Raw genomic sequence first — 27,301 nt, 5'->3', positions numbered from 1 at the left:
GAACAGCATCAAATCCCACAAAGCTGTGGACAGCATCTGGCCATGCATGGCACCAAACGCCGTTCAAACATTGCAAAGTGACCTTTTCCCATGATGCGTCAATGTTTTCCACGCCTTTCAAGATGTTCCAAAAATCCTTTACACTGGACTTTCCTTCACCTGCCATGTCCTTAATCAGCATGGAGAATGTCCTCTGTAGGTGATGCGTCCGCTGGCCACGTTCAAGGCTTAAGTACGGTACTGTACTGTACAATAAGGGAACATGTTCCAATTCACGTCAGTCCCGATCCGTGCAAATGATGGATATGCGGATCAGGACGAACATAAATCAGAACACATTCCCCTATTGATGAGTGACAGATATCCAAAATAACAGATAAGGGAGAGATGTATACAGGGGGACCCCCTGTAGATGGCCAGGAAGAGTCCAAGCCTTCTGAGCCAAGGTTACATTCAGAAAAGGGGGAGATTTGGGAGCATAGGTGAAAAGAAGGGGCCAAAACCAAGGGAAGGGCTAGCAGTGGTATAGAGAAGTTCCCACTCTACCTGTGGTACTTATGTGGCCCCTTCACCATAGTATCTGAGGCTGTGCCTCACAATGTCTAACCTATTTCTCCTCCCAGCTCCTCGGTGAAGTAGAGCAGTGCTGTTATCCCCATTGTACAGATGGGGCACTGATGTACACACAAAGGTATTTAGGAACCTAGTGGGATTTTCAAAAGTGCCTAGAAGGTTAGATGCTTTGTAAACCCCCCTAGATGCATCTTTGGGTGCCTAAAAGATTTTTAAACTCTGTCCTTAAGACACTGGCCTGAAATCATACAGGAAGTCCATGGTGGGAGTAGAACCCAGCTAGCTCCCTATCCAGCAGACCAGCCTATCTCTCAGCTGCATGCTGCAAAAAGGGAGGACTCTGATAGATGGGAGCAAAACCAAGGCGGCCAGTTCTCTAAGACTCCAGCAAACAGTTCCAGGAGGTTGGGATGGATGTCACGGTTGACAGCATGGAAAGCAGCACAGAGGTTAGGAAGGATGGAGAATGAGAGTCACATGAGAGATCACTTAACTCCCAAGGGATGGCAGATTCTGCCCCATGCTGACTTGTAGAGCAATGGCTGCTGTGCAATTTTACATTTTAACTGGAAACCATTTTGTTTTGTCATTTTTTTTTGTTCTGAGTTCAAGAAAAGGAAGGAATCAGAAAGTGTCATATAAGTATCAGATCTGTTTATGCTTCAAATTCTTAGGGTTTCAGCTGTATCCATGCCAATTCCGGAACAAAGAACAGAAATTGCATCCACAGAGTCCATAAAGTTGAGGATTATCATCATGATTTGTATAATTCACTGAGCACCATCTGTGTGTTCAGCACTGTTCAGAATATGCCAGAAAATGTAGTCCCTTAGTCACTGTGTATAAAATGTGTAGCCCTGGGTAAGGTGGCTCAGATATTTAAGTATGAAGTGTATAGTTATTAAGCACATGTTAACATCTATGAGTGGAGGTGCTGATGGCAGTAGAAGTTTTACTGGATTAAGGACTAGAAGATTTGACCCTCCAACTTCCTGTCAAGAGGAAGAGCTGCCCAGAGCTACTGTGTCTATTTATTTTCCTTTCTTGCCTGCAGTGGCCATGATATACCTCAGAAATCTGTTGTTTTTTCTCTCAACTTTAAAATGTGGAATTTTCTTGGTGTTTGGTTTTAAATATTCTCCTGTAAGAATTGCAACTCAGTCGCTGTAGTGTTGTGTTTAGGAGCCTTCTGGAAAGTAACTAGCCTTTAAACAGAAGTAAAAGCAGTGTTGCCAACTCTCATGATTTTGTCATGAGTCTCATGATAATTATTGTTTTCCTTAAAGCGCCAGCTCCTGGAGTCAAGTGGATAGGTGATGATTTCAGCCTTCATTCTTAAAGAAAAATGAAGTTTCTAGCCCTTGTGACTATGGAGAAAGCTTCAAAATATGACCCCCAGTGAACCCTAAAGCTCAAAAAGCAGAAGGCAAATAAAAAGAACCCCAAATCTATTTTTACATAATCTCATGATTTTAAAGCCATTCTCATGATTTTTGGTGAGCCTGATTCATGATTTTTGAACATTTGGGAATGTCAATACAGTGAAAGGTTTCAGAGTAGCAGCCGTGTTAGTCTGTATTCGCAAAAAGAAAAGGAGGACTTGTGGCACCTTAGAGACTAACCGATTTATTAGAGCATAAGCTTTCGTGAGCTACAGCTCACTTCCTCAGATGCATCTGAGGAAGTGAGCTGTAGCTCACGAAAGCTTATGCTCTAATAAATCGGTTAGTCTCTAAGGTGCCACAAGTCCTCCTTTTCTTTTTGCGAATACAGTGAAAGTGACTTGAAAGACTTCAATTTCACTCCTGTTTAAAGTCAGTTTTTAGTTATTATTTGTAGTGGGGTAATATCCCTAGAGCCCCAGGCAGGTGCAGTATAAATTCATGGGGCCTTGCCCTAGTAGGATGTTTCCAAAGTTAAATGATCTATTCCAAGCTTGGTGAACCGCCTAAAAGTAATCTAGATTTTTCTACAATTGTTTCAATTGTTATATTCAGGAGTTATTAACAACGTAAGAATATACATTAAAATTTTAAACCTAACCAGTGTCCCTTAAGTGACTTGACACAAGACGTGAGAACATGTTAGTATTAGAGCTGAGTGGCTCTAATATTTATTTAATTCTCTTTTTTATATAGGAATTAGATACAGTGCTCCTATCAGCTAATTTCTAAGTTATTTGCTAAAAAACAAACAAACAAAAACCCTATAGTTTTCAGGTACCTAAGTAGCCCCTGGAATCAGTTAAAGCCCACCCTCCTCCCCCCCAAAAAAACAACCAAAAATCTGAAATGTGTCATTTGGAACCTGTATGCCATTTAATACCAGGGACAAGAATTCTTTCCTGACCAATTGGTGCTCCCCCCCCAAATGAAAATCTGGAGTCCCCTGTAGTTTTATCCTAACTGCTGTCAAAATTCTTTGATACGCCATTGCATAATGACAGATTTCAGAGTAGCAGCCGTGTTAGTCTGTATTCGCAAAAAGAACAGGAGGACTTGTGGCACCTTAGAGACCAACCAATTTATTTGAGCATAAGCTTTCGTGAGCTACAGCTCACTTCATTGCTGTAGCTCAGGAAAGCTTATGCTCAAATAAATTTGTTAGTCTCTAAGGTGCCACAAGTCCTCCTGTTCTTTTTGACACACCAAGCGCCCTATGAGCTTCCAACATAAAGGGGGGAAAGACTGGGTATCTGGTAGGTAAAATACGCTCAACAGCTGCTCAGCCCAGGGCTGTGCAGCACATTTGGGGATTTGATTCCCTGGTATCCACGGATCTTGATGGGGATCGCTGCACATGCTGTTGTCATAAAGCTCTGAGTGATGGTGCAGAGTCAGCTCGGCTCTTTCCGAGGGAAGGTGACTGGGAGCCCAGAGAGGCTTCCTGAGCTTGGCTGCATTGGCCTAGACCGCTCCACTCCCCTCGCGTCTCTTGTCACATTCCTCTTCTCCCTGCCCTTCGGAACCCTTCGGCTGTGAAGCTGGTGCCCTGCCATGAGCGGTACTGTGCCAGGTCCCCCCCACTCCCTTCCCCCGGCCCCCTTCCGGCCGCCCCTCCTCCTGTCACTGATTCGGTGCTGGAGCCCGGGGTGTCTGAGCTCCCCCTGCCCAGTCCCCCTCCAGCAGCGGCGACGGCTCCGGCGCTGTCAGTGCGCACACATCGGCCGGGGCTCCGGGCACAGGCACTTACTTACACGGCCAGGTCCAGCCCGCGGCTCCGGCGGAGCCAGTGCCTCGCAGCAGCAGCAGGTACGGTCTCGCACCCGGGTTGCTGCCCCCTGCAGGCCCGGGGGGGTGGGGCGGCGGGGGAAGGGGAGCGGCTGGGGTAAGCCCGGAGAAGCTTCCTTCGGGAAGACAACGGGTCACAGGGGGTTGGCGTCGCGGAAGGGGGCTGTAGGGTTGTTATGTGGCATTATCTTGGGGGGGAGGGTAGGATGGAGAGCAACATGGAGTATTATGGGGGAGGGGGAGACCCGGGGGGTTTAACCCCTGCATCAGTCTGGGGGGGGGGGGAACAAGCTGATTATTATTACCTAGATCTCCAAAATGTCATCTTGGTCATGGTCTGCCCCCAGCCTCGCTCCTTCAGGAGGAGCAGGCTCCACAAACACTCTGAGAAAGAGCCACTCCAGGCAACCCTCTCCTCAGGTGCAGTGCTTCCCTGCCCCTTGTCCCAGGTGCTGTGCTGTAATGCTCCTGTAGGGTGCGACTTGCCATGACACTCAGCCCCTTGGGGCTCTCTGCCTCCTTTCTTTGTGGGGCTGGGATCACTCCTTGTCCTGAGTAAGAGGTTAGACTTGCAAATAGATTAAAATGACATACCTGATAAATCCCAGCCTTTCAGTATAAAATGGTTAAGCTTATGCGGAAGATGCAAGGATCTGTGAGTCCTGGCCCTGCTCTCCAGGGAGTTACACCTCAGAGTACTTCCCTGAGGTCAGATTCTTGGAGGGAAGGAGGGTTAAGCCTGTATGGTCTCTCTGTAGTTGGTTTCCTGGGGGAGTTGAGCCCCATGGCTCCTCCTGGGATTAGTCTATGTGACTCCATTGACTTCTGAAAAGTGTAATTTTGTGCCTGATATTGTGAACAAATCTCCCTCGTGTGTTTGACAATCTTACTGTCACTTCCTCTCCCCTCCACCACCAGCTCCTAGGAAAATGGGTCAGCCTCTCCAGATAACATATCCATAAGACAATTTGTGAGTTTCTGAACTGCCAGCCGGTTCGGAGGCAGCATTCTGGTCCTTCTGTTTATGCACATACTGAATGTGCCTTGCTTCAATTATTCATCCTGGTGCCATTGCAACTTCCTGCAGCTTGTCTCCTCCACAGAGCTGAATGTGTAACAAGGTTTGAAAATACTTTGTCTTTGAAGCTATGATCCCATCCATCTACACGGCAGCTGTTTGCTCGCACACCCATAGTCAAGGAGCTAATGGTTAACTGATACCTGAGAAATTACTGTGTCTGTGTGGAGGGAGGTGGGGGTGGGGGCTCTGAGTACATCAAGGGTGTCCATCCCATTCCCCATAGTCCATCACAAAGAAACATGATGGATTATGATGGGGTTGGGGTTAAATAAGGAATCATATTTCTGGAACTTGGTCTGATGACCATTCACTTTCTGGAAAAGTTGGTCTTTCCCAGGCACAGTTAGTCTCAATGGTGGAGAAGTTAGTGACTGACTTAATCCTGATAACACATCATGGATATTATCCCTATTTAACAGAGGAGGAGGAGATGAGCACAGAAGTGGGAAGTGAGTGAGTCAGTGGTGAAACTGGGAATCTTATTAGCTATCATGTGTATTTCAGTTTGATCAGCTAGCATCTGGACCACCCTCACTACTGTGGGATCTGGACACTTTACTAAACTGGGAACTATTCACATTTCTGAATATCTGGACTCAATAAGTCAGATAAACCCACTGCAGCCAGCTGGCTCAAGTGCAGAAGGGATGCTCTAATCAGGTAGGTGCTCAAATATCCATAGTTCAGTTATCCTAGGAAAGTCTGGAAAAGTTGTATTACAATTGTTTCTAAATTCAGTCCGGTTTGGGGTTAAACATAATTCCAGAAAGGAGCAAACTCCAGCAACAAGAGCCATTTATTGATTTCCAGCTCCTATAAGACAGGTATACAAATAGGGAGAAGCTATTTCTAAGGTAGAAAAGACCTAAACCATTTAGGTCTTTTGTAGCTAGTAACCAGCATCTTTAGTTTTACCTGGAAGTGAATTGGCAGCCAGTGCAGAGCAGAAGTGTAATGAGCTCTTGGTAGCCCCCGAGCTGTTGGTGGGTGCACTAGGCAAAAAGTGTGAGCAGTTAGACACAGGTACAGTTCATTGCAGTGAACCAGCCTCAAGGTGACAAAATCATGGATAACCAAGATGAGGTGAGCATCTGAGACATTGGAATTCAAAAGTTTGTCCTTCCCCTCCCTCCTGTGTTCTTTCCTCTATCCTCTTTCCTCCCTTTGTTACAAGATGAGAGCAATGTTGTTCACAAAACAGGGCCCTGGAGCCTGTTCCATCTCCTTTTGGACAGGGATCGGATGCCAGATGCTGAGGTCTAATATTCAGAGTTACTTTGTAATTTATTCCTGAAAACTCCAAAACCTTTTAATTTCTCAGAATATGATTTCTAACATGAGTTGCACATTGTCCCCCTGATGCAAAGTCCTCCCTTGCAGGATCAAATTCTCATTGCAGTGGAATGAAAGCTTGTTGCATGGCCTAAAAGGGCAAGTTTCTATGTGGTGTTCTAAGGATCAGCTAACATTCCATCATTCATTGTTCAAACAGAGCCTACCTGACTGAGCTCCCATGTTTTCTCCAGCTCAGACAAGAGATGCCTCAGTTCTTCCCTCCTGATTGTCATCCAGGAGTTTAGTATAGATCTCATTACACAGATCTCATTAATCCCTTGGTTTTTGATTCATCTGTTGTGACTGTCCAATTCCCAGTTGACTTAATCTAGTCACATACAGCATCCCTGCCCCTCACACTCCTGTCAGTCTGTCCCCCAGAGTGCTCTGTTGCCCCCATATACCCACTGTAGATTGCTCATTTCTTTCAGTCAGGTTAGAGAACAAAAGAGGGATTCCTGCTGCATCTAATCAAAGAGCTGAGGTTTCCAGCAGAGAGAACCCAACCAGGAGCAGGAATTTATCACAGAACTGAGCAGCAGAGAAATCCATCCAGAGGCTGGTAATTGATTACAAAGGCTCCATGGGGGAAGTTGTACAGGCTAGACCTCACTCTGTCCCCCAGCAATTTGCTCATCCATCCCACAGATAGCTGTTACTGTGGCAGTGGCTCAGACTGCACCTGTATCTACCAGAAAACCCTTTGCTAGTTAAGTGAAAGGGAATGTAGAGACTGTGGGTGGCAGGAGCAAGGACTTAACCATCCAGCTTCAGTCATCTAATGGGATGGCGCCTTTGAAAAAGTGGGTAAAAGGAAGGCAGATGGATTCTCCTTTGGCTACAGTGCTTGCTTGAGCTACTAAGGTTTGAGATATGTGGAGGGTGGCTGGACTGGTGCTGATAGATAGGAATGAACAGAATCTCATAGATGTCGGAGATGGAAAAGCAGGGCCCATTACAGCCAGCCTAGGGTCCCCTGCAAAACCTTTTTATTGCTGCACCTGCAAGCAATCCCTCCCACCTGCCCCACTTTTGCAATATGGGAGGGGGTTGCAGGTTTGGCAGTGTCATAGGGCAACCTTACCTGCAGTGCTGGAGTGCTCTCCTGCAGCAGAACATGCAGGTGGTGCCTGCCTCAGTTTTTCTCCTTCAGAGTCCCCAGTAACTCCATCCAAGCTTTCTTGCCTCAATAATACCCTTTCTTGGGGCCAGTTTATTACAAAAATGATAGTCTATAATAAAAGTCCAAAACATAGTCCATCTGCAGTGTGGGTAGTCTTCAAAATCTAGTCCCTCAACACCCCACATACCACACTGCAGTGTTTTTAGCCGCACCTGGCTCTTTGTCAGTCCTCTCCTGTCCTTCTGCCAGGACAGTCATCCCAGCCCTTCCAGCTGGAGTGCAACCTATTCTTCCCAGCAGGAAACCCCCCTTCCTCCAACCTCTCTGCTGGGAGCTGTTTCTCACAATGGGAACATCAGTCACTCCCCCTGTACATTTAACTCTTTTGTCTCAGGTGGGAACTTCCACTGTCCCCCCGTGACAGCTCTGCAGCATGAAGGCTTCAGCAGGAAGGTTTCTCCACTGCTCCCCTAACTTCAACTCTCTCTAGTCCTAGCTCTCTGGCTTGGGGAGGTCAGCTGGCAAACCTCTCTGCTGCCTTCAGCCTTCTCCCAGGGACCTCCTACAATCTCCTAGTCTCTGGCAGCTCTCACTTGCTAGTCTTACATCTGCAGGGTCCACATGCCTTCTTTCAAGACCAGTTGGGGTCAGCTGACCAGTCTCAGGTGCACTGGTCTCTTCACTCTTACAGGGCAAGTGTTACCCTGTGACAGGCAGATTTGCTAAACCAGCTGTAAGCCCTACTAGGTTTCCATCTAGTCCTCCCTCCTTTGAATCCAAAGGAGCCATGTTCCCTGCAGTCTGCTCTCCAGGACTATAAGAACCATGGGATTCTCCAGAACTAAACTGTAGAGCAAAAACCACCATTTTGCAGCATTGCCCAGTCCCTTCAGCAGGCTCTGTCTTCCTCACTGCCCACCAGGCTAGCCAGTACAGTATCCCTTGTGTTACTGATGTAATTGGATATTAAAATACTCTTATTTTATGCTGACTCACATTTTCACTATGTGGCAGATCTTTTTATTGATGAGGAACTGCATTATAGACTTTGTTGGGAAAAAGCTGGAGGTTCTAACAGCTGAGAGGGGGGCAGATGGAGCTTCTAGCACCCAGAAATGCATAGGAGCTGGTTGTAGCTTTTGGTAACAAGGAGGCAGCTGAAGAGTTTAGTACTAGGGAAGGCTTGCACCGACTTTCTCCCACTTCTCTTCCCAGAAGAGACTTTAAGTCTGTGGGGAGTGGAGGTTTAAAGTTCTCATTCCACACCCCAGAAATCTGAAAGCAATTAGCTACCTTGCTCCATCCCTCCCATTGCTACATCCAACACTGACAAGTAAGCATGTTACCTGGATGCTTCTACTAGAATTCAGCAGTGAAATAATTGTCAACATTTTAAACTGACATCAAGGAGAACAGTGTTTACATGCTATAGCGATGAATGGGGCTGTTGGCACTTCTCTGAGCAATTATTTCATGTTGCCTGTAGACTCTGGCAGAAATCATTGAATTGGATTACATTCACTTTATGTTTTAAAGATTTTATTTGCAACATAAGGGCTGCAGACTTAATTTCTTTTTAAATAAAATCTGAGATTCTGGACAGTTGTGGAGCAATTTAAAATTTTGCAGTGGTGGGGGTGCAGAGCAGGAGCCAGAAGTGACAGATTGGGTAAACTTCATTTTCTGAACAACTAAAACTCCTTTAAACAAATAGAAATGCAAACCTCATAATGCTTTGATATTTTTATTCTGAGCCACTCCCCCAAACAAGGGCGGTAGTCCTTAGTGGGAGCAAAACTAAAGAAAATCCACCTTTTGGACTTATTAAAATCTTGGCCTAATACCTCATACATAGTGCAGGCACAGTGCAACACTTATGGAAGTGGAGATAAAAGAAAGGGAGCCATTTATTAGAAGAATGTTGAAAGAACTCCCTTCTGGACAAGGCATAAACAAGAAGCCTCTCTGATGTCCTTAGAGCAGATGTTTGAGTCTGTGAATGCTAAAAAGCATGAAATGGGAGAAAATAATACATGAGATGGAACAACCAGAAAATCAGTCTGAAACGAAGACACAGCCTCTGCCCTATACTAGTGTCATCACAGCTCAGAGCAAAGCCCTCGCTAAAAACAATGCCATGCAAGAGAGACGAGAGAAACTACTATAAAATGAAGTGCAGTCCCACAATAGACATTTTTAGGCATTCCAGCAAGGAGAGAAAAACTGGATTATGTAGCTGTTATGGAAACGACAGTGCCCAAATGTATAACATAAATAGTATGGAACATTCTTCTGTGTATGATGAAAAGCTATTGGATCCCAGTGAGGAGACAGGTACAAAAAATAAGAAGAATCATGATCCTTTTTTTCAGATGCCATGGTGATGAGCTCAGTATAAGATGCTGACTAGAATAGATGGAGCATGCTCTGAGCTCAGACAAAAAGAATTTTAAATCCTCTGAAGGGAGAAAGATTCTTCTGTCCCCAGGTTTTAAACATTTCCACTTAGACGAAAGAAAAGCTCTAAGAGAAGGTAAAGATCATCACATAGCAAAAGGAGTTGAAACGATTTTTACACCAGTCAAGCACTGGGGAATCTCTAAATATGAAAACAAGACACTCTCTGGGACCAGAAGGCTAAAAAGCGACTGCTGGAAAGAATCCGTGTTGAATGCACAGGACAAGGAGAAAATGGAAGAATTAGGCTCTGATATTTAAAAGGCTGCTTTCACTGAGACTTTGCTCAATGAACTGTGGCATGTTAGCATTGAAATCCAGTGTGGCTGAAATATTCTTTCAGTGGAATTATCCACAAAGTGTTTAAGATCATTCTCTGGGACTTGTGAGTACAAAGTATGACAATGAGCAACCAATACTGTATAAGCTCTGACTGCTCTTTTCCCCCCTCTCCTTTCAGTGGAGCATAAATACTTTGTGAAAAATAAGAATATATTTAGAAAACTGATCATTTGGTGTCCTATATACTGCAGAATGTATTCACTCCATCATCCCCCATCCCAATCCCTGAAGGACTGACCATTTCAATAATCAATACTAACTCATTGCTTTGTGTGTGTGTGTGTGTGTGATGTTTTTTGTCTCTTCTCCCTACCCACCATATATGAATAGTACTGATGTTCCCCAACACAGTATTTTAAGATGGGGTGCTGGCTCTTTAAAGAGACTGTAGATCCAGAGCAACCTGCTTCCAGCTCTGGCTCCAGAACAAAGAATTCTGGAAGGTATAGGCAAAGCAGCCATGCATGTTGGAAAAGGATATAAAAGAGCTCCCTTTTCCCCCAGTAAGAGAGAGATCCTAGGGAAGTGGCAGGATCTGCAGTGTTGCTTCCTGTTAAAATGGCCTAAGATGACATGTAAGAGGCAGATGGACAGGAGAACAAGGAATTGAATCCATTTGCATCTCTGGCCTCTTCACTGGGGCTCGTACCAGGCAGATTTTCCTTATTGGTCCTTAGTGCAGAACTCTTTCTGTACCACTTCCACCTCTGCCCCCTCATCAAGGGAAGTCTAAAATTTGTCCTAGTTTTAATGTGGTTATTTGACTGGCCTCTTAGTGTATGTCTACACTGGAGGTGGAAGGTATAATTTCCACCTCAAGTAGATATACCCTCACTAGCTCTGATGGGTCTAGCATGCTAATAATAGAAGTATAGGTGCAGTGGCATGAGTGGTGGCATAAACTAGCTAGCCACCCCACTCTTTGTGCCGGCTGTTGTGGCTACATTTCTATTTTTAGCACATTAGCTTGATCAGAGCTAGCATGGGTATATCTCCTTGAGCTGGAAGTTACAACTTTCCTCTCCAGTACAGATATACCCTCAGTTGTCTTCCGCACCTGTAGTGCCTTCAGTCCCACTGCAACTCAAGTCACAGCTGCATTTGTGCAGAGCAAGTCCCACTGCCATACACCCCAGGGAGCTCTGAATCCTGGTGTAGTGTGATTTGTCATAATTTGGATTTTGGAGGCCCAGATTCCACTACACACTTACCTCTCTAGGGACCATGGCAGTTAGCTGCCTCCAGGCAGCCAGGCCATCTTAGTTCTTGTGAAGAAAGTTTCTCTTTTTCCTTCCCAAACTTTTATTGAGAACTTTACCAGAAAAGGCTGTGGTGCTAACAACTATCTCCACTCTGTCTGTGTTCCCAGCCTTTCCACCCACCAGCCAATTTCTCCCACAGACACTTTCAGGCTTTCTCCCATGCTGCCCCTTATGCATGGGGAACAGGGGAAATACCTCTCATATAATCTGTACAGCCACTATCTTATCCTCCTTCATATTCCTCCTTTAAAACTTGCCTCTGCTTTGATGCCAACAAAACCTTGCCTGATGATCATAACTAGGCAGGTGATGAAAAATGACCCTTCCCCCTCTCCCCCCACTCATTTAGTTTTACTAACTTGTTCTTCAAGTGATTGCACATGTCCATTCCACTTCAGGTGTATGCGCACCAAGTGCACCAGAGCTGGAGATTTTTTCCCTTAGCAGTACCCATTGCAGTAGCGTATATCTCTCTTCTTCCTTGTGCTCTCTTCTTCATCCTTTCTCCAATGGTGTAAGGGTGGAACCACCGATTCCCCTCAGTTCCTTCTTACTGCCTATGACTGGTAGTCTGAGCATGTTAGCTTCCTGCTGACAACGTTCTCCCTTTCCAGAGACTTTGTTTATCTCTTGTATGTAGTTAGTGGTATTTGTTTTTCATATTTGTTAGTAACTTTAGTGTAGGTTTCATTTGTTGCTTTTCTTAGGGTCGCTTCCCACTTGTTTTGAGTACTGATGCCTGGTACTGGGGTGTGCTTCGGTCTCCAGGCTTTAAGCCTTAAAAAGACTATGCCTGTAAATGACCCTCATTCTAGGCACCTAAAGTGCGAGGGTCACCTCCATGATCGTTGTCCAATCTGCAGAGACTTTAAGCTCCAGATGAAAAGGGATAGGAAGATCAGACTGTGTCACCTTATTTCATGGAGGCCTCCCTGCGTCCACCTTCTGTACCATTCCGCTCAGGGTGCGCACCAAATACTTATCTCTCAGTTAGAAGTGCCCCTCTAGATATTGTGGATTCTCAACACCAATCCCCTTCTGATGTGCCAAGGAAGAAGCACAGACAACATCCCTTGAAGGAGCCAAGCTCCTTCAAAAGATCAAGGCCCAGTACCGTCCATCAGCAAAGAAGCTGGAGGATAGGGTAGAGTGTCCTCGGAGAAGAGATGCTCCTCTCCTGTGTGGCTGTTGACTCCAGCACCAGTGCCTGTGCTATTGAGGCCAACCCCTTTGATGCAACAACAAATCTTTTGGTACTGACAACACCAGAAGCATATGCCGCAGTCTGGGACCTGCACTCTCTTTCGGAACCGGATTCTCCAGCATTGCAAGAAACAAACTATCTGATACTGCTTTATCCTTCAGACTTACATGCAGAACAGGCCCACCCCTTAGTCCTGTGGCAGACTTCATCAGACCATCCAGTGCTTCCTCGCCCGGTGCCATCCAGAGGCAAACCTAGCATGCTGTCTCCAGTGTTGACATTTCTGGAGACATGCCACCAGACCTTGGCACTGCCTGGTACAATGCCTCTTTGATCAGGTGACTCAGGATCTTCCTCAGAGTTGGAGGTAGGCTCCAATGCCCCTCACTCCCAGGATAGGAGACTACATTCACCTGTGCTGTGAGGATTCCACTCCAGGTAACCAGCAGATGTCCAGGGACCCAGATCTTTGGGTGGTAAGAGTTGGAATCCTATACCCTATGGTTGGAACCTGTGGGGTTTCCCATCACCACCAGGTCCTCCATGGCTCTTCTTCTCTCTAGAACCCCAAGCAGAGGAGGCTAACAATATTGCCCCCCATACAGAATATAGTACAAAGGGGTAACCTCAAGAATAGCCTTGTATAGCCTTGATCCACTTCAGTACAGAAGGCTCAACACCCCTTATCAGTTTACTGTCCTGCCCTTCAGCCTCTCCACGGCTCATGAGTATTCACAAAATGGCTGGTTGTGGTGGCTGCATTTCTAAGAAAAGCAGGTGTACAAGTATTTCCTTGCCTGGATGACTGGCTGGTGGGAGATTGGTCTAAGAACCAGGCAGAACTTAGTATGGCCAAAATCCAGTCCTCCTTCAGTGCTCTGGGTTTGTCATTCAGTGAGGGCAAGTCAGTCTTCTCCTCAGTTGAGAGGATAGAATTTATAGGGGAGGTCTTGGATTCTACAGTGGCCAGAGCTTTCCGCCTCAATCTAAATTCCAGATAATGTTAACCACTTCCACAGACCTAAAAACGCATCCAACCACAACAATAAGAAATCACCTTAGACTTTTGGGGTACAGGGCCTCCTGCATGTATGTGGTTTGGCACACCAGACTTTGTCTCAAAGTTACAAAGCCGGCTAAAGTCAGTAAACTCCCCAGGTTGTCATTGGTTGGACATGCTGATTCAAGTGCCTGCAGGAGTACTAGCCTCCTTAAATTGCTGGATGGATCTGGCCAACATGTGTGCGGGAGTTCCCTTTGCCCCTTCCTTATCCACATTAACTCTCATTATGGACATGACTTCTCTGGGGTGGGAAGCTCACCTAGGGAACTTACGAACTCAAGATCTGTGGTTGCCTCAAGATTTAGTTGTCCATATAAATACGGTGGAATTAAGGGCCATTCATCTACCCTGTCAGGTTTTCTCCCTAACATTAAGCGAGAGACGCTACAAATTCTCATGGACAAGGCTGCGGCAACATTCCATGTAAACAGACAGGGAGGGGTCAGTTCGGAAACCATCTTCATCAAGAGACAATACATGTTTGGGAGCTTTGATTCATTAGTGTAATTATCTCAAAACCTTTCGGTGATGGGTCCCCTCCCCCCCGGGTGTCACTTGGAACTGGGGTACACTGAGCCCACCTGACCCACCCTCGGCTCCCTTCACACTGTATTGCTGAGGCAAGCTGGCCAAGCCTTCCCTCAGGCTTCAGACTGCACTTTACCAGCACACATACAGGTAGGGACACACCCAGCTGCAGCTGTACACACAGATGCTGCTATCAGCTCTGCATGGGGAGGCTCAGCGAAGGAATTGCCCAGTACTCAAGTGCACACCCCCCTTTAGAGAGTAGACCCAAAATTGTACCATCTTGTGCTGCACAGCATAGGCTCATGAATTTCACCCCTTCCCTCAATGTGGAGAAAAATATGTAACCGCTTTTTGCCCCCCAGTCATGGATTCTACACACTGGGTTTTAGACAAAACAAAAACAAGTTTTTTACCTACGAAAGATAGATTTTGAGTGATTATAAGGGATAGCAAACAGATCAAAGTAGATTACCCAGCAAATAAAACAAAAAGCAACCTAAGATTAATATGCTAAAGAAATTGGTTACAAGTAGCAAATTTTCACCCTAAATGATGTTTTAGGCAGATTGCAGAGACTTGCTTGCAGCTTAAAACTCCAGATATTCCTTTCATAGGCCAGACACCCTCTAGCCTGGGCTCAGCCCTTCCCCCCAGCTCAGTCTTTTTGTTTCTCAAGTGTTTCCAGCAGCCTTCTTTCTTGAGTGGGGAGTTAGTGAAGAACGAACCCCAATGATGTCACTCCTCTGCCTTCAATAGTTTTTGCATATGGCGGGACTCCTTTGTCTCCCAGTGTGATTCCCACCCTGGTCAGTGAAAAAATACTAGTAGTATCATGGAGTCCAGAACCAGGTGACTCAGAGGCTGTTTGTAGAATCCTCAGGAAGACTTCTCAGTGGGTGATTAGCATCTTCAAACACCTATTGTTTTCCCTAATGGCTCTTCCCAGCGAGACATCTAGACTGATTGCATTTTGCCTAGTTGGCGTTCCCCAGGTGTAAACACATTTGTAATAGATGCATAGACAACATTCCTAACTTCAGATACAAAAATGATACGTGCATACAAATAGGATAATCATAATCAGTAAATCATAACCTTTCCCACAATATCTCACATTACCCAGCTTGCATAAAATACATCACAGTTATGCCATAATCATATCATAACAATATACCTATGAAGAATATGGGGTGTAATGCCACACTCTCATCTTCCTAGTGTTCAGAACAGCTTGGCAAATCACCTGAGTAGATACTTTAGCAGAGATCATGAGTTGTCTCAGACTGGACATCATTAAATTCACATTTTAGACCTGGGGATCCCTCACATAGATCTGTTTTGCTTCTCATAACAGAGCAGGCCACAATCAGGGAGCTCTGATGGATGGTTACCTTCTGTCTTGGAAGGAGAATCTGCTATATGCCTACTCTCCCATTCCATTAATTCCAAAGGTGTTGGGATTGTGTTTGCATGATCCTCACTGCACCAGCATTGGGTCTTTAGTTTGCTGAGCCTATCCTGCAAGGCTCCTATATTACTCACTTCCTCCAGAACCCAACCTGATCTCCCAGAGCTTAGCCAGCTTCTGCATCCCAACCTGGTTGCTCTCTGTCTTAATGCCTGGATGCTCCATGGTTAATATCTCAGGCGGTGAAGTGTTCCATGAAGTGCAGTAGGTTCTCCTGAGCAGAAGAAAACTGTTTACAAGATGCACTTACCTGCTAAAGTGGAAGTGGTTCTTATTATGGTCACAGTGGAAGGGTGTCTTGCTAGACCTGGCTTCTGTCTAGCATGTTTTAGACTTTTTGTTCCACCTGAAACAACAAGGTTTATCCATCAGTTCCCTCATGGTTCACCTGGCAGCTGTCTCTGCTTTCCACCCTTCAGTTGAGGGCCACTGAGCAAATTTTTTCTCATCCGATCTCAGATTCTAAAAGTCTCTGAACAGGTTGGAACCCATCCCTCCTTGGGTCTTAAATCTGGTGCTAACAGTGCTGATGGGTCCACCCTTTGAACAGTTGGTTACCTTTTCTTTGCTACATCTATCTGTGAAAGGAGCACTTGGCAGAGTTACAAATGTTGGTGGCTGATCATCCTTACAGTTTTTCTTTAATAAGGACAAGGTATGCTTACATCTGCATCCAGAATTCCTGACAAAGCTTTAGGCTATATCTCAGCATTCTTGGAACTGGTGTCAAGTTTGGACAAGTGGTCCTTCAGTCATTTTTCATGTAGATTCTGATTTGAACTGCTTGTGAATCACCTGAAGTTGAATGGACATGTGCAATCACTTGAAGAAGAAAAAAGTGGTTACTAACCTGTTCTGTAACTTTTCTTCAGATGTGTTGCACATGTCCATTCCACGACTCACCCTCCTTCCCATTTGTATTGGAGTCTGCCCAATAAGAAGAAACTTATTTTTAGGGGAATCTTGTGTGGCTCCATTCATTATACCAGGGTGCAGTAACAGGAGGCGGCAAAGGGCACATGTGCTGCCCTGACTGCAATAGCTAAGGAAAAAATCTCTGGCTGTGGTCCACTGGGTGCACACACACCTGAAGTGGAATGGACATGGAAATGCACATCTTGAAGAATGACAGTTACAGAACAGATTAATAACTGCTTTTTTCCAGTGATTCCCTGTCCTACTTTATATTGGTATAATTACAAGAACAAAACTTTGCCAATTCTTTGCTATATTCATTTGATTTGTACAGTCTATCCCTGTCATCAACCTTTTTGTCTTTTAGGTTGTAAGCCTTCCAGCATAGAGATGACCCTTATCTGTGTGTGTTTGTATAGCACAATGTCCTCTCCTCAGAAGTTAAGGAGAACAATTTTTCTCCCTCCTCCTTATAACAACCTTTTATGTACTTGAAAACTGTTATCATGTCCCCTCTTAGTCGTCTCTTCTCCAGACTAAACAAACCAATTTTTTTCAATCTTCCCTCATAGGTCATGTTTTCTAGACCTTTAATAATTTTTGTTGCTTTTCTCTGGACTTTCTCCAGTTTGTCCACATCTTTCCTGAAATGTCGCACCCAGAACTGGACACAATACTCCAGTTGAAGCCTAATCAACATGGAGTAGAGCGGAAGAATTACTTCTCGTGTCTTGCTTACAAAACTCCTGCTACAACATCCCAAAATGATGTTTGCTTTTTTGGCAACGGTGTTACACTGTTGACTTATATTTAACTTGAACCACTATGCACCTCAGATCCCTTTCTGCAGTACTCCTTTCTGGGCAGTCCTTTCCCATTTTGTATGTGTACAACTGATTGTTTCTTCCTAAGTGGAGTACTTTGCATTTGCCCTTATTGAATTTCATCCTTTTTACTTCAGACCATTTCTCCAGTTTGTCCAGTTCCTTTTGAATTTTAATCCTATCCTCCAAAACACTTGCAATCCCTCCCAGCTTGGTATCATCCGCAAACTTTATAAGTGTACTCTCTATGTCATTATCTAAATCATTGATGAAGATATTGAACAGAACTGGACCCAGAACTGATCCTTGCTGGACCCCACTCAATATGCCCTTCTAGCTTGACTGTGAATCACTGATAACTACTCTCTGGGAATGATTTTCCAGCCAGTTATGCATCCCCTTTAGGGTAGCTCCATCTAGGACCTAGGCCCTAGATTCTAGGTTGTATTTCCCTAATTTGTTTATCAGAAGGTCATGCTCTAGACAAGCCTCTCCCATCTGATTCTACTCCCCAGCGTGACCTTCCCCGATGGCCTACTGATCATATTGCCATAGCAGCTCCCACACTGGCTGGGGAGAGAGGGAGTCTAGAAAAGAGTGTATGTGCACGCGCTCACACACATGAATGAGAATAGAAGTGAGACTTTTCTAACCTGGTGAGTGGAGAGGATGTTTTTGTTTTTGCACAAATGTAGCTGCACCAGTCCAAAAAAAACCAGTGTAGACACCACCTCAGTCACTCATGTGTACAAAGGGGAAGTGCAATAGCATTAATTAAACTTCACATCGTAACAGATGCCTGTGACCTTCTCAGATTATGGCTCATAACTTGTTTGGGGCAATCTACACCTGCAGCTAAATCATGCACCCCTGAACTGGGATTAAACCCATTGTCAGCAGTGGGTAACTTTTTTTTTTTTGCTACCTATTACTGACAATGCATTCAGCACCTGATCAGCTGTGTGTGGTTTAACTGCAAGTATAGGCAATGCAACAATAATTCAGCATCATTTCAGAAAATGTGCTTAAAACGTCTCTGCTTTGAGAGCCTTTTCCTTCTAGTATTCAAGACTGATGGGCATGAGCAGGTTCTTGTTCTCGTGTGCCTGAGTTTAGTGTCTCTAGATATGTGTAGAATAAGATTAAAAGACTGAAGGTTGTATCTTGGTTGTTTTGTAAGCTAACACTTTAAAAATAATGTAGACAGGGCAAGCTGTAGTTGAACTCATGTTAGCTGGTTGAGGCGAACCCATGGCTCCCACTTAGGGTTTACCTCAATCAGCGTGTTTAAAATGTAACTTGCCCTGTCTACACTAACGTGTTTGAGCTTTTAAAAAACAAACAAAAAACTTCATCCTAGTCTAGACATCCCTGACCCTTTGGGATTCTAAACTGAGGTGTGAGAGGTTTCATTAATATTCTGAAATGCAACATCACTCTAGAGGTGTGATGACATTTCTGCCAAAACACAATCTCTCCACTTCCTTTTCCTAACTTGGGCTGCAGTTGGGGAACTTCAAAGGGTTTGTTGTCCCTCCAGGGATATTTTAGCATATGGAAGCCAATATATTACACTAATGGACTCCATGGACTAAAGTAAAGATTTGAGGTGAATGACTCCCTATCTTAGCTCACTGTAGTTTCTGCATTTCAAAATGTTAATTATACTTCCCCGAAAGCATCCTAAGTAGTTCACAGAGAAAAGCTTGGTAATGTCTCTCCAGTGAGTATTGTCCTAGAGTTCAGTAAAACCTCATCCATCATAAGCAGAGAAAATCTGAAGATAGGAGTGAGTCCTTAGGCACTTCCACATGGGACCCTTTACACCATTTCTGCTTTTAAGGAAGTGCTACAATTAATCTTTTCCTTGATGTTGTAAGAAATTATGAGTTTGCATCATTATCTGATACTCATTTTTGTGGCCAGTGAGTGGAACAGAAAGTATATCTGGGCAAATCAAAAGAAATAGATTCATCATATCCCTGCTAACCACAGGGCAGGCAGGCTGCTCATTACACAGGCTTCTGATGATTCAGATAATTGAGACACTTGCAGCTGTCTTTTAATATTAGGGTGAAAGCAATGTGTTCAGTGTAGTCAGCTAGAAAGTGCTAGTCTTCTCTCTTGCAACTTGCATGATTCTGTGAAGCTTTTATTATATTCAATCCAGCAGCAGCATGTCATTCGAACTCTGTCTGATTCTTCATCTCTCACTTGAGTGAAATTCCCATTGAAGTCAAAGGGGATTTTTCTTGAGTAAGGGCTGCAGAATCCAACCCCTTATTAATATTTTGAGAAAAATCCTTATCTGCCTAACAATGTAGAAATGGGGTCACCTTTCTGTGTCTACAGAAGACTTTTTAATGTTCTTAATACTGGTGCAAGGATAAAGCTAACTCTTCTTCCATTTATGGGTTGATACTGTTCCCAGGTCAGAAAAATCACCTCCATCCAGCACTAGGCTATTGATGATGTTTCCCAGGTCAGGCAAAGGGTGAAGTGTTTCTCATTCCTTTAAAAAATGGTTTGAAATGCCTATCTTGCTGTGTGAGTCACTACCACTTTGGTGCCTTCCTTTCAGATTATTAATTTAATGTCAGTAATTCAGCTGCATTTGGAAATCATCTGGCTGCTCCAGCCACATAGAAATAACCTCCTGATATATCCTTCTGACTGCTTAACCTCAGCCAACGACCTCTGAAAACTCCCATTCATATATACCAGACATAGATGGTCCCACAGCAATGCTCATCTCCCCCTTCCTGCTACTCTTGACATCTAAAATACGAAAACTGGGTAGCATTGAGTGTAAAAACATAAGAATGGCCATACTGGGTCAGACCAGTGGTTCATCTAGCCCCATATTCTGTCTTCTGACAGTGGCTGGTGAACAGAACAGGGCAGTTTATTGAGTGATCCATCTTCTGTTGTCCAGTCCCAGCTTCTGGAAATCGGAGGTTAGGGACATCCAGAGCATATCAAAGGGGTTGTGTCCCTGACCATCTTGGCTAATAGTTACTGATGTAGCTATCTTCCATGAACTTATCTAATTCTTTTTTGAACCCCGTTATAGTTTTGTTCTTCACAGCATCCTCTGGCAATGAGTTCCACAGATTGACTGTGTGTTGTGTGAAAAAGTGCTGCCTTATGTTTGTTTTAAACTTGCTGCCTATTAATTTCATAGGGTGATCCCTAGTCCTAGTATCATGTTAAGGGCAAATAACACTTCCTTATTCACTTTCTCCGTACCATTCATTATTTTATAGGCCTCTATCCTATCCCTCCTTACTCGTCTCTTTTCCAAGCTGAACAGTCCCAGTCTTTTTAATCTCTCCTCATATGGAAGCTGTTCCATACCCTTCATCATTTTTGTTGTTACCCTTTCTCTGTACAGTTTCCAATTCTAATATATCTTTTTTTGAGATGGGGTGACCATGACTTCATGCAGTATTCAAGATGTGGTCATGCAGTGGATATAGTGGCATTATGATATTTTCTGTCTTATTATCTATCCCTTTCCTAATGGTTCCTAACATTCTGTTAGCTTTTTTGACTGCTGCTTCACACTGAACAGATGTTTTCAGAGAAATATCCACAATGATGCCACAATCTCTTTCTTCAGTGGTAACAGCTCATTTAGACCCCATCATTTTGTATGTAGAGTTGGGATTATGTTTTCCAATGTGCATTACTTTGCATTTATCAACACTGAATTTCATCTGCCATGACTGTTGCCCAGTCATCCAGTTTTGTGAGATCTCTTTGCAGTCAGCTTTTGGGCTTAACTGTGTTAAGTAATTTTGTATGGTCTGAAAACTTTACCACCGCACTGTTTACCCCTTTTTCTAGCTCATTTATGAACAGCACTGGTCCCAGTACAGATCCTTGGGGGACCTCACTATTTACATCTCTCCATTGTGAAAACTCACCATTTGATCCCACCCTTTGTTTGCTGCCTTTTAACCAGTTACAGATCCATGAAAGGACCTTCTCTCTTATCCCATGACTGCTTACTTTGCTTAAGAACCTTTGGTGATGGACCTTGTCAAAGACTTTCTGAAAGTCCAAGTACACTATATCCACTTCATCACCCTTGGTCACATGTTTGACAACACTCTCAAAGAATTCTAATAGATTGGTGAGGCATGATTTCCCTTTACAAAAGCTATGTTGACTCTTCCCCAACAAATAGCATTCATCTATGTGTCAGATAATTCTGTTCTTTACTGTTGTTTCAACCAGTTCACCTAGTACTGAAGTTAGGCTTACCAGCCTGTAATTACCAGGATTGCCTTCGGACCCTTTCTTAAAAATGGCATTACATTAGCCATCTAGTACAGAGACTGATTTAAGCAATAGGTTACGTACCACAGATAGTAGTTCTGCAATTTCATATTTGAGTTCCTTCAGAAATCTTGGGTGAATACCATCTGGTCCTGGTGACTTATTACTGTTTAATTTATTAATTTGTTCCAAAACATCCTCTGTTGACACCTCACTCTGGGAAAATTACTCAAATTTGTCACTTAAAAAGAATGGCTTAGGTGTGGGAATCTCCTTTACATCCTCTGCAGAGAAGATTGATGCAAAGAATTAATTTAGCTTCTCTGCAATGGGCTTGTCTTCTTTGTGTGCTCCTTTAGCATCTAAATTGTCCAGTGGCCCCATTTATTTTTTAGCAAGCTTCCTGCTTCTGCTATGTATTTACATTTTTGTTGCTGTTTTACTTTTAGTCTTTTGCTAGTTGCTCTTCATATTCTTTTTGGACCTGCATAATTATACTTTTACACTTGAGTTGCCAGAGTTTGTGCCTTTCTATTCTTCTCACTGCGATTTCCAATTTTCCAACTTCCAATTTTTAAAAGATGTCTTTTTGTCTCTAATCACCTCTTTTACTCTGTTGTTTAGGCACAGTGGCATTTTTGGTGTTCTTACTGTTTTTTTTAATTTGGGTTATACATTTAACCTCTACTATGGTGTTTTTAAAATTAGAAATTGGAGCATGTTTTGTGCAGTTTAGTTTGTCTTCATGTTCTTCATTCCTGTTGCACGCTATGGTGTCTCAAGCCTCTTCTCCCACTCTTCCCCATGGGCAACTGTTCCTTAGTGGGATAGACTGCTCCAAAGCAACACTGTATCTTTGTCCCCCTGTATTTGATTGGTTTTCATGGTGCACTTCTGTGGTGACACCACATATGCCAGCGCTGTCGGCGGTAAGGGAGGGCAGAGTGGGTTGGCCAGAATCCTGACTGGTGCCCAAATGCAGTGAGAGTGCTGCAGTAGACAGACTATGTGGCCCTGGAGATAGAGCTTGTGTGGTCCATTCTGGAGACCTGGGTTCTATTCCTACTATGGATTGCTCATCTTACTCCTTAGTTTCAGAGCCTATATCATAAAGTGACCTGAAGGCAGCAACTGCAGTGCCTATCACTAGCTTCACATGCTGGAACTGAAACGCACTGCCCTGGCAATCTGCTGGAAAAGTTCAAGACAGAGATGCCAATGTGGGTTTAAATTTAACAAACATCAGAAGACCTATTGGAATAATGGATGGGCCTTCTAGTTGTTCCTAGCTGAGACTCTTACTACAACAGCATCCGAGTTCAAGAAAGGATGCAAGATATTTCTGTTTAGTACAGCATTGTAGCTGGCTGAGGACTTTCTGATTGTGTCAAGGTGATATGGGGGAGGTGTGTTCCAGCTTAATTGGCCATTAGTATTTTGGTATCAGTGCCCTCCAGACACTTTCTAAATGATTTTAAATAGAAAAGTAACCTAAATAATCCTGAGAGTGGTGAGTGGGAGTTGTCACAGAAATAACACATGCTGTTGGAAACACAGCATAATTAACCTCTTTATTTAAATAATTTACTAGTGAGTTATTGGGAAGAGCTAATAAAGTGAAATCAGAAACTCTGCTGCAGCTGGTTATGTCCACACTGTGATAAAAGACCTGTCATTGGCCTGAGTCAGCTGATTCGGGCTCTTGGGGCTTGGTTTTAGGGGCTATAAAATTGCAGTGTAGACATTTTGGGCTTGGGCTGGATCCTGGGCTCTGAAACCCTTTCCCCTTGTGTCCAAAGTGACCTTTTTACAGAGAAATCTGCATGCATCTGATGAAGTGAGCTGTAGCTCACGAAAGCTCATGCTCAAATAAATTGGTTAGTCTCTAAGGTGCCACAAGTACTCCTTTTCTTTTTGCGAATACAGACTAACACGGCTGTTACTCTGAAACCTGCTTTGGAATTGAAATCGGTCAGTTGTTGTTCGAGGCAACATAAGGTCAGAATTCACTGAAGAGTTTATTAAACTGATAAAGTCCCTGTGTGTGTCTTTTGCCAGGGGGGCTGTCACTAGCCGATCCTCTGACTCCCAAATGCACTGAGTCAGCCTTGAAGCAAAGACAGAACGTTAGAACCATGCTGGTTAATGTAGCTGATGACAGAAAAGGATTCAGCATTTCTTTCATTCCCATTCCAAATTCCAGTATGGATGCCATAGTCATCATGGTACTCAGTGCAGTTACACAACCTGTGTATAGGGGTATGTCTATACTGCAATAACACACCCACAACTGGCCTGTGTCAGCTGACTCAGGCTCGCAGGGCTCAAGCGGGGGGGCTATAAAATTGCAATGTAAACATTCGGGCTCAGGCTGGAGCACAAGCTCTGAGCCCCGGCTCTCCTGAACTGGTTCCCACAGCTACTATGCTCTCTGCATTCAAATCCCTCACTTGAAACTAACTTCTACTATGATGTTTACAAGAAATAATTAACCAATGGCAAGTCTGGGGGGCAGCTTGGGATAATTTATATATATAACAAATTGATGTAAGATAAATGAATATATCTATTTTAATAAAACTATTTAACCCTGGCCTATCATCAGTTTAAGCATTGTACAGTTCATGGTCTTTCTTTCACCTCCCTTTGTTTGTTAATTTGTGAACACTTCAGGGAAGGGAGTGTCTCTTCTTCTATGTCTGTACAGCACTCAGGTGGTACTGCAGTGTAAACAACATTAAGGGTATATCTACACTGCAATGTAAGCCCAGGGTTAGTAGAACTCAAGTTAGCAGACCCTGGGTTTGTTAACATAGGATTTGAGCATCTATACTTATTTGTAACCCCAGATTAGGAATTGTTAAACCTGGGCTCCCAGCTTGGGGCTCCAGTATCTACACTGCATTATGTGGGCCTGAGTCCAACTACCCATATCCCAGACTTTCTTGTGCCCTCCCAAAGTGTGGCTGCTTTAACCCTATGTTCTTGATGCAGTGTGGGAAAACTTGACTGTCTGCTAAACTTGACTGTCTAGAGGACAAAGAAAATTGGCCTGTGGGATTGTGAGATACTTTTGGTGGACTCCTAGATCATGAATCCAGTGTGACTGCATCTACACTGCAAAGCAATAGGGCTTGAACCCTGGGTCCTGGCATAAATCAGGCTCAGACCCTCCACCCCATGGGGTCCTGGGTCTTTAGGTCTGAGCCATGAGTTAGCACAATTTATGTGTCGAGAATGGGAGTTAGGGCCTGAGTTTGAACCCTATGCTTATCCTATTGCAGTGTAGACATAAGCAGGATGTCTAATTAACAGGGTCCACCAACTTCCCTGGCTTACAGTTCCTACACCCTTTGAAACAACCAGTGCTGTATCAGGCCATTTGGCTAATCTTGCCCAGTGACATCTGCATGGTAATCTCTAGACCATATATTCCTCAGCTGCATTTTAGCATAGTACAAGGCTTATGTAGGGTAATGTTGCTTCCTAATCATAGCATCTCAGTCCTGTAAATAAAAGTGTTTCCAGAAGGAGCCCTCCCAGAATCCTGATCAGGGTTGAGATTTCTGTGCACTGTGAGCAGCAGGGCTCCATGAAGTTACCACTGAAGGCTGCCAGGCTCTCAAAGAAAAGGGATTTTTAGGCCCCTGAGTTCAGGACTAGAAGCTTCACCTCTGACTGCAGACAGCCCTGGGATCTGAACTGAGTCATGGTCCCAGGGCTTAGTTAGAGCGTCTGTTTTCACTCACACTGATCAGAGATAGGACTCAGGACTCATCAAAGCCTGACAGGCCCTGGAGTCTATGTAACAAGGTACAATTCTGGGTTTCACTTGGTGTATAAGTTGAAAATACTTGCGCTAAAATGTGTTCCCTTTTTCTCTTCAGATATGATGATGGCCCTGAAAGATAAGCTCCTGTTTAGCTTCCTGTGCTATGTGGCCTGTACCCTTGTGTATGGCTACCCCACCGATCCTGGGACTGAGTTCCGCTCCGCTTTCTCTGTGGCTAGAACCAGCAGCATGGAAGGGAGCGCTGAGATGGTCATCACCTTTGACAAGGTCTATGTGAACATTGGCAGTGACTTTGATCCCAAGGCTGGGTTGTTTAGGTGTCGGATCCCTGGGGCCTATTACTTCTCCTTCACGGTTGGGAAATACCCCAAGAAAAACTTGTCTGTTATGCTGATGAGAAACAAGAATGAAGTGCAAGTGATTGTGTATGATGAGCATCACCGTAAGGAGCGGAAACTGGCTAGCCAGAGTGCCATGCTTCAGCTGGACTATGGAGATACAGTCTGGCTGCGTTTACATGGGGACCCCAAGTATGCGCTCTACAGCAATGCAGGCCCATACACAACTTTCAATGGGTATCTTATCTATCCAGATACCTCTGCCTACTTCCAAAATGGTGTGGTCTCTCAGGAGCTGGGGGGAGCTGCAGGGCTGCCCCATCCAGCTATTCATCAGCTTTCAGGAGAACAGAATGAAGCTTCAGAGGGACACATGTTGTCCGATCAGCCAGCCAGAGAACTAGATCCTCGCTCTGCATTTTCTGTTGCTCGCTCACAAAGCCTCCTGGGAACAGATGAGAAGCAAACCCAGCATGAGCCAATCACATTTGACATAGAGTTTGTGAACATTGGAAGGGATTTCAATTCCTCAAGGGGCATCTTCTTATGCCGCGTGCCAGGTGCATATTACTTCTCCTTCACCATTGGTAAAATGCCTTTTAAGACCATGTCAGTGAAACTTATGAAAAACCACAATGAGGTTCAGGCCATGATCTATGATGACAACCACTCCAAGAGGCGGGAGATGCAGAGCCAGAGCATTATGTTACCTCTGCACTATGGAGACACTGTCTGGCTCTACAGCCACCAGCATGATGGCTACGGTGCCTACAGCAACCATGGCAAGTACATCACCTTCACGGGGTTCCTTATCTATCCAGAGGCTCAGCCAAAGCCACCCCCAAGTCCCAGTTCCCCCATGAGGTCAAAAATCTAAATGCAGGTGTGAAAGGAGCATAAGAGAAGCCAAGATGCAGTGGACTTGGGTGCAGGTCCTGGTTGGATGTCACCCTCTACAATGTTAAAGAGCATGCTAATGTATATCCAGTGCTTTCCTTATGCTGCATACTCATGTCCTGGCTGCAGGGCCATTGCTGTTTCTGTCTTTTATCTGTAGAATGATCTTTGCAGGGGGTAGTGTGTGTCCAGTGTTACTGTTCAATTTAAGCATAAAGCATAAGGTAGTTTGGGGGCATGGGCAGTGAAATGAGGTGTTGTGATTCAGGGAGCCACTGCCGAAATGCTGGGAGACCTACTGAAGACAACCCCACCAAGAAGGCACAGCACCTGGTGACATTCCTTGCACATACAAGGGAGGCGGGGGGAGGGAAAATGTAATTGAAATTAATTTAATAAAAGTAAAAAAATAAAATGTGCAGGGTTTGCAGAGACACACATTGTTTCACAAGATGCTGGACTTATGTGTATATAACTGCCTGTGACACTGATTCTGGACAGGAGAGAGGCTCTGATAATGTGTGAACTAATGTATGTGTTTGTGTTGTGAAGACTGTTAAACAGAGTTAGATTGTATGTCA

General features: G+C 44.3%; 1 protein-coding gene across 2 annotated transcripts; it reads left to right on the top strand.

Annotated features, from left to right (window-relative positions):
- The first annotated feature begins 3,632 nt into the window (after positions 1-3,632).
- Positions 3,633-27,301, top strand: C1QTNF4 (C1q and TNF related 4). 2 transcript variants are annotated; one of them, XM_084629883.1, is made up of 2 exons: positions 3,633-3,824; positions 25,580-27,301. In XM_084629883.1, the coding sequence occupies exon 2, from the start codon at positions 25,582-25,584 to the stop codon at positions 26,698-26,700; it is 1,119 nt and encodes a 372-aa protein (XP_084486009.1). In that variant the 5' UTR covers positions 3,633-3,824; positions 25,580-25,581; the 3' UTR covers positions 26,701-27,301. The 2 variants fall into 2 exon arrangements, with proteins under 2 accessions (XP_084486009.1, XP_084486010.1); XM_084629884.1 differs by lacking the exon at positions 3,633-3,824 and adding an exon at positions 5,523-5,544.

The sequence above is a fragment of the Lepidochelys olivacea genome, assembly GCF_965140295.1.
Source record: "Lepidochelys olivacea isolate rLepOli2 genome assembly, chromosome: 6".
Classification (NCBI taxonomy): domain Eukaryota; kingdom Metazoa; phylum Chordata; order Testudines; family Cheloniidae; genus Lepidochelys; species Lepidochelys olivacea.
Note: the sequence above shows the minus strand (reverse complement) of the source record. Positions and strands in the feature narration are given on the sequence as shown.